The sequence below is a fragment of the Anopheles maculipalpis genome, chromosome 2RL (assembly GCF_943734695.1).
Source record: "Anopheles maculipalpis chromosome 2RL, idAnoMacuDA_375_x, whole genome shotgun sequence".
Lineage (NCBI taxonomy): Eukaryota > Metazoa > Arthropoda > Insecta > Diptera > Culicidae > Anopheles > Anopheles maculipalpis.
The window spans coordinates 98,427,189-98,439,009 of NC_064871.1; the positions used below are offsets into that span (position 1 = coordinate 98,427,189).

An 11,821-nucleotide genomic window follows, 5' to 3' on the forward strand; every position below is an offset into this window, starting at 1 on the left:
GTTGCAGGTATAAATGCTCTTCTACTGCCAAACGCCAACGACAGTGTGGTGTGCTGTGCGAGTATCATTGTTTCTCTGTTGTCTGCGTTCAGAATGGGGTTTTACTGTTGGGCGGCTCTGCTGACCTTTGGATCGTTAGTCTCAGCCCAGAAAGATTGGTGGGAAACGGCCAGTTTCTATCAGATCTATCCACGATCGTTTCAAGACAGCGATGGCGATGGAATTGGCGATCTTAACGGTATAACAAGTCGGCTACAGTATCTGAAATCGCTGGGCGTGACCGGCTTCTGGCTTTCGCCAATTTATCCCTCACCGATGGCCGACTTTGGATACGACATTTCGAACTTTACCGACATTCATCCCAGCTTTGGCACCATGGCCGATTTCAAGCGACTCGTAGAGGAAGCGAAAAAACTTCAACTGCGCATCATACTCGATTTTGTGCCAAATCATTCAAGTGACGAACACGAGTGGTTCAAGAAAAGCGTCAAACGCGAAGCCGGGTATGAAGATTTTTACGTGTGGCAGGACGCTAAACCGGGCTCGGATCGTGATCCACCAAATAACTGGGTATGAAAATGTAGACCTTTGAATATAGTAAACATTGGGCTATGGTGTTACTAATTGATTTGCTTCCCTACAAAAGGTGGCTGCATGGTATGGTTCGGCTTGGGAGTGGAACGATGACCGACAGCAATTCTACCTTCACCAGTTCCACAAAAAGCAACCGGATCTCAACTATCGCAATCCGTACGTAGTTGAAACAATGAAAAATGTGCTGCGATTTTGGTTAGAGCAGGGAGTGGATGGATTTCGAGTAGATGCAGTACCATGGCTTTTCGAGACGATCGGTTTTCCAGATGAACCCGTGAGCGGTCAATCGAATGATCCTCTGAGTCAAAACTATCTCAATCATATTTACACACTCGATCAACCGGAAACCGTTGACATGGTGTATCAATGGCGCGAGCTGCTGGACGAGTATAAGCGGGAGTATAATACCACGACCAAGATACTCATGACGGAGGCATGGTCGTCGTTGGATGTTGTGAAGACGTACTTTAATGACAGTAACAATCGACAAGGATCCCACATGCCTTTCAACTTTCAACTGATCATGCGCCTGGATAGCAATTCCAAGGCATCCGATTTCAAAACGGTGATCGATTCGTGGCTGGATATAATTCCTTCCGGACATACGCCCAACTGGGTGGTAGGTGCAAACCCTATTCGTAATCATAGCCAATGGCTGGTACATTAATTTGTTTTTTTTTTTTTTTATAGCTCGGCAATCATGACAAACGACGGGTTTCATCGCGGATGGGTGGTGATCACATGGTTGACATTATGGCTATGATTGAACTGACCCTTCCTGGAATAACAGTTACTTATCAAGGGGAAGAAATTGGAATGCATGACGTAGACATATCATGGGCCGATACGCAAGATCCTGCCGCGTGTCAACTGACCGAAGAAACATATCAGGAGGGAACGCGGGATCCAGCTAGGACACCATTTCAGTGGGATTCAACCGCGAACGCCGGCTTTACAAATGCTTCTGTAAAGCCGTGGCTTCCATTAGCCACCGATTATCCGTTGGTAAATGTAAAAGTACAGCAAGAAACTATCGAAAACAGCCATTTAAAGGTGTTTAAAGAGCTGATGAATTTACGTGCCACAAACACAATTGTCTGGGGCTCGTTCAAATCACTGGTACTCGGAACTAACGTTTACGCTTTAGTTCGCTCTTTTCCAAACGATAAGCGGACGTTCGTTGTATTAACTAATATTGGCAGCACGGTCGAAACGATAGATGCTACAAAGCTGGAGAGTAGTCTGCCCAACGATCTGGTGTTTCGAGTGGTGAGCGTATCATCAAAACATGCCACGGGGTACGTGGAAAAACACACACACACACACACACACACACACACACACACACACACACACACACACACACACACACACACACACACACACACACACAGTGCTTGTAGATATACTGAACTACCGAATAAAAAACAAAATTTTTCTATTTTTCCAATTTCAGGGAAACTGTTGCGACCAATAACATCCGTTTACAACCTTATGAAGCAGTATTATTAAGCAACCATGGTACGCTTGCGGTTGTGCCAAGCTTTACATTGCTCGTCAGTTTGATGTTGGTGGTTTTTAAGTTGTTTAAATATTAATTAATACAAACATTGCAGCACAATGATGTATTTAGCTCATATAAAGAAAATAAACAGAATATTGTAACTGACCTGAATGATATGTGTACATAATATTTGCGTGCGGGGAAAAAGGGCGAAAAGTGTGTTTGCTTGCTGAAATGCTGCGGCACTATGCTAAGCTTTCAAGCATATATCAATACATAAAGCAGCAGCAGATTGATGGGTAGCTTGTTGGTAGCAACAAAAAGGAGCTGATCTTTTGGAAAATTTAACACATGCACCAATCTTCTTAACAAGCTTTCCTTTCATTTGCAAGAACCACAAATGGTACGAACCACATTTGTATTGACTCCATCCTATTCCCTTTTACACTGTAACCTTATTTCTTTCGCAAAATATTTACAAACAATCATTTTGAAACAACAAACTTCATACAGCAGAGTTGTGCTTGCCTTTTACATGCACTTTAGATAGAAGTGTGCTACATTACAGCTTGATTTCTATACCTTATCCCGATTGTGATTAGAGGCGTGAAAACAAACTGTGAACTGATTGGTTGTTGTATATTGTGCTACAGTTAGACCTGGACACACTGCAAATGCATATAGAAACTACAAAAGATAATAAACCTCCCCGGGCGCTGTTGGAAGGCCATACAAATGAACAATTTGTCGCCTCGTGAGTGTCAGGAAAAACACCATTGATAGAACCCTGATATCGATCGGCAAACATCTTTCAAGTCATTGCTTTAGGAATGTTTTTTTCCGTTAGCTTGGTTCGCGTCTGTAAAAGGCATTGTTTAGTTTGCGCATCAAATGAACTCATCATCAGCAAATACTCATCATCATCAACAAGATCAACTACCGGTAGCTCGGCACTACCCTTACGGCCAAAAAGCCTATAAAAATGCTTACTGCCAAGTGGCATAGATCATAGTGAGTGTAAGCAACGGGTTGCAGTGTTCGTCGAAATGTGGTTGTCATTAATTTCCTGCGTACTTTGGCTCGCGCCGACGCTTCTCGCAGAAGAACACTGGTGGCAGCATGCCAACTTTTATCAAATCTATCCACGATCGTTCAAAGACAGTGATGGCGATGGTGTGGGCGATTTGCGGGGCATAATGGAAAAGGTGCCCTATCTGCGTCGCGAGCTAGGCATCGATGCGATATGGTTGTCTCCGATCTTTAAATCGCCGATGGCAGACTTTGGCTACGACATATCCGACTTCCGTGATATACATTCCGAGTTTGGAACAGTTGCCGATCTGGAAGCATTAGCTGCCACCTGCAATGCCGAAGGTTTGAAGCTGATCTTGGATTTTGTTCCTAACCATAGCAGTGACGAGAGCGAGTGGTTCACAAAGTCCGCCAACAAAGATCCAACGTACAGTGATTATTACGTTTGGCACCCGGGAAAGACACTGGCAAATGGGACACGTGTGCCCCCTTCAAACTGGGTGAGCGTTTTCCGTGGATCTGCCTGGGAATGGAATGACGTCCGCCAGGAGTACTATCTCCATCAGTTTCTTGTTAAGCAGCCCGACCTTAACTACCGCAATTCGGCACTGGTACAAGAAATGAAGGATGTGATCAGATTCTGGCTAGAAAAAGGTGTGCACGGATTCCGCATCGATGCTGTACCGTACCTCTTTGAGTCCACGCCAGTTAATGGGGTGTATCCGGACGAAGAACTGAGTGGAGAAACCGATGATCCGGATAATCCTTCGTATTTAGTGCATACGCTTACGCAAAATCTGGACGAAACATTCGATATGGTGTACCAATGGAGGAAGGTTGTCGATGACTACAAGCAAGAGACACAATCCGAAGATATAGTGCTGATGGCAGAAGCGTACACTCCCCTGATGAACATTATTCGTTTATTTGGAGATGAAAACTCGGAAGGAGCGCATGTTCCGTTCAATTTTGAGGTGCTTAGCAATACGTTCAAGGAAACGACAGGAAAAGAATTTCACGACAACATCAAACGTTGGCTTGATGTGGTGCCATCAAATAGGTTCTCAAACTGGGTGGTATGTAGGAAAAAGCTGGGTTGGTAACGCCCGCGAATATTGTTCGACGTGCATGTATGCTTACTCACATGCTTTAATCATTTTCAGCTTGGCAATCACGACAACAAGCGGGTCTCGTCTCGTCTAGGTGTGGCACGTGCCGATCTATACCAAATTGCCCTAAATGTGCTACCAGGCATTGCCGTTACCTACAACGGCGATGAGCTAGCGATGGAGGATGTGTTTATTTCGTGGAAGGATACTATCGACCCGGCTGCATGTAACACTAATCCTAAGGACTATTTAATGTACAGTCGCGATCCGGTGAGAACCCCATTCCAGTGGGATGATTCGACTAGTGCAGGATTTTCCACTAATCACACAACCTGGCTGCCCGTTGCACCCAACTACAAAACACTTAACTATAAGGCACAAAAAGCTGCTCCGCGATCTCACGTTAAGATATTTAAATCGCTCGTGCGTCTGCGTAAGCAGCGAACACTGCGCGAGGGTACGATGGAAATGCAGTTAGTAGGAGATAACATAATTGTAATTAAGCGACACTTGGAAGGAGTAAGCACCATTGTGGCCGTGCTTAACTTTAACAAAACGACAGAAACCATCAAGCTATCGTCCGTCTTCGAAGGGTTGCCTTCTGCGTTCGAGGTGATTACCTCGTCCATGCAAACCAACTACATCGATGGGTATGTGTTTCGTTGGATCTGTGGGGCCCACCTGTTCTGTTCATTATTGAAATTTGGTATCTTTTTTTCATTTCAGAACGGTCGTGGGAAGAGATGAAATCGTTCTGCCCGCCGATGCAGCAATTGTTGTGGAGGGAAACGTTGCGAATGGAATTTAATTTCAACAAATCTGTAAATCTAGCGCACGAAATGATTTTGAAAAAAAAGGGAATAAAAAATATTCACACATTTTTCGTCATCAATAATAATCATCATTCAATAATCAATAATAAATGTTTCTCGACGTCCCACCTTTGATTCAGCTCATTCTAGTGAAGGAACAAGTAATAAAAATACGAAATTTAAATATCATATTGCACACCATGAACGGGCACATTGGGAGTTGGCTTTTGAAATGTTGAATTTACGGCCGACTGCTTTTAGAACAGGATTTGACGTTAACGTACAATCTGACATTTGTGTATAACCTCGTTTCACGCTCGCAACAGCACAGTAAAATTGTAAACAAGCATTCTGACCAGCCGGTGTGGATGCTGACCAGCAAACAATGGATCTCAAAACATTTAAGTATGATTTATCTTTCTAATACACATTTCTTTGTAACTTTAGTGCATTGTCTCCCTACAGATTGCTACATCCGGTGAAATATTACAAGGATTATCTGGAAAACAACATTCGTCCCGATGGGCGGGAGTTGGAAGATATACGTCCCTTGGCTATCAGCTTCGGTGTAATCAAAAGTGCAGATGGATCAGCAATTGTGAAGATAGGCAACACAACAGTCGTCTGCGGAATCAAGGCAGAATTGGCTGCACCCAAGGCGCTAGAACCTCTAAAGGGTTTTCTCGTTCCGAATGTTGATTTTTCCCCTGTATGCTCACCGTCGTACCGGCCGGGTCCACCGCCGGACGAAGCGCAAGTTTACAGTCGATCGTTAGCCGATGCGATAAGTAATGCTCACTGTATCGATCTGCAGGACCTGTGCATTTCCCCTGGAAAGCTCGTATGGGTTCTGTTTTGTGATCTGGTGTGTCTAGACCATGATGGGTGCGTTTTTGATGCCGCCATCGTAGCACTGGTAGCCGCTTTGCACACAGGTAAGGAGAGTGTATATAGCTGGTTTGGACAGAACAATCAATATTGGTTTCATACCCTTTTTGTGTTTGTGCAGTGAAACTTCCCGCCATTCAATATAACGATGATACAGGGGAAACAGGCACGGATACATCAAGGCTCTCCCCGTTGCCGGTTCACGGTGTGCCTGTCACGACATCGTTTGTGATGGTTAATGAGTAAATGAAGACCGCTGCTGTGTTCTCCATAGATTTTGGACCCGAATGCATTGCTAATAAGTTTGTTTATCTTTCAGCCGGTTACTGACCGATCCGACTGCCGAAGAAGAAAAACTTGCCAGCACAACATTTACCGTAACGGTGAGCGATGGCAAGATGAGCTTTTTCAACCAATCTGGAGGCGATCCTTTTGACAGCGTAACGGTGAAAAAATGTACCGAGAGTGCAATGAAACGCGAACGGTCTGTGAAGCGGATAATTCAGAACATAATGCATAAAATAAATTGATGAGCAAAATGAGCAATGATGAGCAGAAAACCAGCTGTCCGTCGTTCCGTCCTGGAAATAATCAGCGCTCAGTTTTTCTACACCAAAAAGCATCCAAACGATAAGGTTACACACGGATCATCATCTGGATAATTATTGTTCGCCTAGCTATTTCGCACACACGCACGCTAGCTATTTCCCCTCATTTATCAAAAACTGGTTTAACTGCCCAGTTTGATCTACATGATAATCCCCCGCTCTCTCTCTCCCTGATCGGACGTGTGTGTGCCATCAACGTTATCTCTTGAGAAACGAAGATGGCGTCATTCCAAGCCAAGCCACGGAGCAAGCAGAAGGTACGCCGCTAGCTGTGAGAAAAATCGTGAAAATATCGATGAAAAGTGCAGTTTCCTGGTGCGGACTGTTTTGTGGAAGGTAAACATTGCTAAGGAATATGTTTTTCTTTGTTTTTTAGCCTCTACCTTCTAGTTTCATGCCCTTGTTCAGTGGTTCAAGAGTATGTATGAGTGTGCTTGCCGCAGCCGCAATTCGTGGTAGTACTGTATCTATCACGACAGCCGCAGAAACATTACAGTGAAAAATAACTCCTGTGCCATGTGTATAACTGAAAGCGGCTGCTATCCGATAAATCGAACGACTTTTTCAGCTTGGTGTGATGCAACCAGAACCAGTGGGACAGGTACTCCAACTCTTGAACGTGCGCAGTAGGCGATATCGAAACAAATATTTTATACATATCACATACCTTAAGCTGGGAATATCACATACCTTAAACGTTGTATTTTATTAGCTGTGAATCCTGTTATAGATGACACCCACACCAACGTATGCTCCCAAGTGATCTACTGTGATCGGTTGATACAAGGCTTGTGTTACCTCCTGGTTTAGACGCGATCCTGGTACTTTAATTTAAAAAAATAGACCGGTTTTATGATAGGTTTGTTAAAATTACGATTGAATTCGTCAGTGTAAATAAATATTTCTCATTGCCTTTAAAAAATAAACGGGAATTAAATCTAAGCAAAATTGATAAAACAATTATTTTTAATAAGAAAATTAATCCGAAAAACATCATCTTAATATTCTGAAGCCCCTGCAATGAATATCACACGCACACCAATGTAAATGATCAATTTCCCCTCTTTTACCGACAACCAATCAAATCGCTCCATTCGATCGACGTGATTGGTCGATTTTCCCTCTCTGAAACTACCAATTGGAACATACTTAAAATTCGCCAAATGCTACCTCCAAAATTTCCTCCTCTCCTGTTACTTCAACTGGTAAATTGACGGTTTTTGGGAACAAAATTAGCCCAGCACCAGTCGAAAATCCGGCAAATGCTACCTCCAGAATTTCCTCCTCTCCTGTTACATCAGCTGGCAAAATTGAGCCGGCAAAACCGCAAAATGTTTCTCAAAATCAGTCAAATTTACCAGTCGAAGTAACAGGAGAGCAGGAATTTTAGGAGGCAGCATTTGTCGAATTTGTCACATTGGTATGCGTGTGACAATCATTGCAGGGGCTTCAGAATGTTTTTCGGATTAATTTTTTTATTAATAATTGTTTTATCAATTTTGCTTAGATTTAATTCCCGTTTATTTTTTAAAGGTAATGAGAAATATTTATTTACACTGACGAATTCAATCGTAATTTTAACAAACCTATCATAAAACCGGTCTATTTTTTTAAATTAAAGTACCAGGATCGCGTCTAAACCAGGAGGTAACACAAGCCTTGTATCAACCGATCACAGTAGATCACTTGGAAGCATACGTTGGTGTGGGTGTCATCTATAACAGGATTCACAGCTAATAAAATACAGCGTTTAAGGTATGTGATATTCCCAGCTTAAGGTATGTGATATGTATAAAATATTTGTTTCGATATCGCCTACTGCGCACGTTCAAGAGTTGGAGTACCTGTCCCACTGGTTCTGGTTGCATCACACCAAGCTGAAAAAGTCGTTCGATTTATCGGATAGCAGCCGCTTTCAGTTATACACATGGCACAGGAGTTATTTTTCACTGTAATGTTTCTGCGGCTGTCGTGATAGATACAGTACTACCACGAATTGCGGCTGCGGCAAGCACACTCATACATACTCTTGAACCACTGAACAAGGGCATGAAACTAGAAGGTAGAGGCTAAAAAACAAAGAAAAACATATTCCTTAGCAATGTTTACCTTCCACAAAACAGTCCGCACCAGGAAACTGCACTTTTCATCGATATTTTCACGATTTTTCTCACAGCTAGCGGCGTACCTTCTGCTTGCTCCGTGGCTTGGCTTGAAATGACGCCATCTTCGTTTCTCAAGAGATAACGTTGATGGCACACACACGTCCGATCAGGGAGAGAGAGCGGGGAATTATCATGTAGATCAAAGTGGGCAATTAAACCGGTTTTCGATAAATGAGGGGAAATAGCTAGCGTGCGTTGGTTGCGTGTCATTCTGATTATGAGGATGACAGACGCCCAGCTCCCAGGTCGAGATCACTTTCTTGATGCTGGTAAATGTTTGCGATCATGAAAATACTATCAAAAGGGGGAATTTTACACACATGCTTCAGAAGCTGTCGTAGCGGATCCGGTAGCTTCATGATTCTTTGGGCAAAATAGTTTGGATGCTCGGATTTTTCACTTGGAGCAGTCATGCCAAGCAGGTTGATTGAATGATTGTTTGGGCAGAAAGTACTGATAGAAGCATAACCTGCAATAGTTACTGCGGCAGCCAAACAAAGCTCCGGTTGTGGCAAGCACAGGCGCTACAAAATACAACGGTATGAAACTAGAAGGGAGAAGATGAAAAACATATTCCTCGGTAATGTTTACCTTCCACAAAACTATGCGCACCAGGCAATTGTACTTTCCATCGATATTTTCACGATTTTTCTCACAGCTAGCGGTGTACCTTCTCCGTGCTTTGCGGCTTGGGTTTAATGGACGCCATCTTCGTTTTCCAAGAGATGACGTTCATGGCACACGCACTCGTCCGATCAGGGAGAGAGAGAGAGGGAAAATAACTAGCGTGCGTTGGTTGCGTATCATTTTGATTATGAGGATACCAGGCGTCCAGCTCTCAGGTCGAGATCACTTTCTTGATGCTGGTAAATATTTGCGATCATGTGAACACCAGCACATTGGACATTTTTTAAACATATGTTTCACCGACTGTCGTATCGGATCCGGTAGTTCCATACTTCTTCGGGCAAAATTGTTCGGATTTATCACTTGTAGCAGTCATGCCAATTGGTTGGTTGGGGAAAAATAATGTTACAAGCATCACCTGCAATTTTTACTGCGGCAGCCGAACAAAGCTTGGGTTGTAGTAAGCACAGGCGCTACAACAAACCACGGCATGAAACTAGAAGGTAGAGACTAAAAAACAAAGAAAAATATATTCCCCAGCAATGTTTACATTCTTCAACAGTGTACGCACCAGGAAACTGCACTTTCTATCGATATTTTTACGTATTTTCTCGCAGAAGCACTTTGCACGTGCTTTCTACTTTGCAAGCAAACACTATCTTTGGTTTTCATGATTTGGCGTTGATGACACACGCACATTTTACAAAGTCGATACAGATTCAAGAAAGGCAGGGATACAAAATTGGCAGCAGGGCTATCACCCAATCCCCTCTCGCATTTTGTTTAGGTATCTTCTTTCTCGTTCCGAATCAAACGATCAGTCTCCAGGGTTTGTGAAAAGGAGACAATCGATGGGGACTGAGGAGGGATATATCTTCAACTCACCTATTCACGCTGAGTACCGATCGCTGATACCTCTTGTGAAGTATGCTTCTGGTATCGGTAACTGGTTGTTTCTTACCGGTTTTTATTGAACCGACCAGGAAGGAGAAAGAAATTAGGGCAACTTTGCCTTGAACGTACTTGACAGAGAAGAATATTATTATATTCGAAACTGAAAAGAAAATAAAGCGAGTAAAGATTGAGATTTCATTTTGAATGATCGCAGTATCAGCGGTAGAAGATTTTTCCTGTCCCTATTTGGTTCTTGCAAAGGAAACCCAGGCCCAGGCCCACAACACTAGCAAATATGAAACACATTTTATTCAAGTTTTAAGTGCAGAGTAGACATTTCGATGTTTCAACACATACAGGAATGAATGGCATTGGGGGTTTTCACGGCTGTTTACTCACTGATTACCAGCAGGATGTAAAAAACTACAATCCACACTCCAAACTAAAACGTATTTGAAACGCAAACGGCCTGTAAAACGTGAAGAAATTAAATCATGATGAATAAATTGAAACAGATAAATTAAACAAAATCGTTCGGCTTTGGTCATAAATATAACTCAATTTCAATTGGGTTTCAGTTCATTATTCCATTTTGTAACAGAAATATACGTACACATCAGCCGTTCATATTCCGGCCGACATATGGGTAGAATAAGTGCTTACATGAAGTTGAGAATTCCACCATTTACTTCATCACCTACTACTCATGTCCTCAAATAACACGCATCTGTCCATGTAGCCTCTCACCTTTAATCGATCTCACTCCTGTGTTTCTTCCAATAAATGCTATCCTATATTACTGCGCCGGTTAGTTCGATAATCGTTAAGACAAATTTCATTATCGGAACCGATTAGGAACGAAACTATCTGCAACCCGGTGACACGGAGTTTTACACCAGGAAAGTATCTATATTTGCAACCCTACGGACTCTCTAACATGCATTTCGTCTAGATTAGCTGACTGAACTAGCTTTCCACCATGAACTGTCCATTATAACTTACCGTACCTTCCTTAATCGACTGGAGGCAGCAAAAAATATGATTGCACCTAACCAAAAGCTAACTTATTTTATTAAATAATACAAAATTTATTTACACCGAAAGTATATCAGCTGCTTTTCGTTTTTCAGTCATGACTAATCGAAAAGATTTTCAGGATCGCGCACAATCATTCTCCTGCGCATGTAAAACTAACTCAAATTAAAACATATCATCCCTTTTGTGGTATTGTTCTCGCTTGCCTACACTGAGATATGTTGAACACAATACACTGTTATCTGTTGGTTTGTTGACACAATCGAATTTTAAAAACAAATAAAAAACAAACATTTGATTTCGTTTGCAATGACTGGATTCATACTGCTTTTGAATTGCCTGGTCGGTCAATGTTCCGTTTACACCAGCCACCAAGCGTCGAATATCAGAAAATGAGTAGTGTTGGCTTTTGTTGACATTGTAATTTCCGTTTACTGCAACATTTAGCAGCTAAAATTTTAAACAGTGCTCTTGTAACATTCTTTATCCGTGGTCTATCTAATTTCTTCGCCAATTTTTCATATCATTGCAATATTATAAATCGGGGTCACGA

At 42.5% G+C, this 11,821-nt stretch overlaps 3 protein-coding genes across 3 annotated transcripts; all 3 read left to right on the forward strand.

Annotated features, from left to right (window-relative positions):
• The first annotated feature begins 18 nt into the window (after positions 1-18).
• Positions 19-2,192, forward strand: LOC126567704 (maltase A3-like). Its single transcript, XM_050223920.1, has 4 exons — positions 19-570; positions 647-1,213; positions 1,285-1,892; positions 2,051-2,192. Exons 1-4 carry the CDS (start codon positions 94-96, stop codon positions 2,190-2,192), a joined length of 1,794 nt encoding a protein of 597 aa, XP_050079877.1. The 5' UTR covers positions 19-93.
• A 933-nt stretch (positions 2,193-3,125) lies between these two features.
• LOC126568047 (probable maltase) lies at positions 3,126-5,071 on the forward strand. Its single transcript, XM_050224452.1, has 3 exons — positions 3,126-4,206; positions 4,294-4,889; positions 4,966-5,071. The coding sequence occupies exons 1-3, from the start codon at positions 3,145-3,147 to the stop codon at positions 5,045-5,047; spliced, it is 1,740 nt and encodes a 579-aa protein (XP_050080409.1). The 5' UTR covers positions 3,126-3,144; the 3' UTR covers positions 5,048-5,071.
• Positions 5,072-5,431: 360 nt separating this feature from the next.
• On the forward strand, positions 5,432-6,469 carry LOC126567705 (exosome complex component RRP43-like). Its single transcript, XM_050223921.1, has 4 exons — positions 5,432-5,456; positions 5,517-5,986; positions 6,061-6,181; positions 6,259-6,469. Exons 1-4 carry the CDS (start codon positions 5,437-5,439, stop codon positions 6,467-6,469), a joined length of 822 nt encoding a protein of 273 aa, XP_050079878.1. The 5' UTR covers positions 5,432-5,436.
• Positions 6,470-11,821: the final 5,352 nt, after the last annotated feature.

Coding starts and splice junctions, on each gene's coding strand:
- LOC126567704 (XM_050223920.1), top strand. CDS start 94: ATGGGGTTTTACTGTTGGGCGGCTCTGCTGACCTTTGGATCGTTAGTC. Junction 571..646: donor GTGATCCACCAAATAACTGG/GTATGAAAATGT, acceptor TCCCTACAAAAG/GTGGCTGCATGGTATGGTTC. Junction 1,214..1,284: donor GACATACGCCCAACTGGGTG/GTAGGTGCAAAC, acceptor TTTTTTTTATAG/CTCGGCAATCATGACAAACG.
- LOC126568047 (XM_050224452.1), top strand. CDS start 3,145: ATGTGGTTGTCATTAATTTCCTGCGTACTTTGGCTCGCGCCGACGCTT. Junction 4,207..4,293: donor ATAGGTTCTCAAACTGGGTG/GTATGTAGGAAA, acceptor AATCATTTTCAG/CTTGGCAATCACGACAACAA. Junction 4,890..4,965: donor CAAACCAACTACATCGATGG/GTATGTGTTTCG, acceptor TTTTCATTTCAG/AACGGTCGTGGGAAGAGATG.
- LOC126567705 (XM_050223921.1), top strand. CDS start 5,437: ATGGATCTCAAAACATTTAA. Junction 5,457..5,516: donor ATGGATCTCAAAACATTTAA/GTATGATTTATC, acceptor GTCTCCCTACAG/ATTGCTACATCCGGTGAAAT. Junction 5,987..6,060: donor GGTAGCCGCTTTGCACACAG/GTAAGGAGAGTG, acceptor GTGTTTGTGCAG/TGAAACTTCCCGCCATTCAA.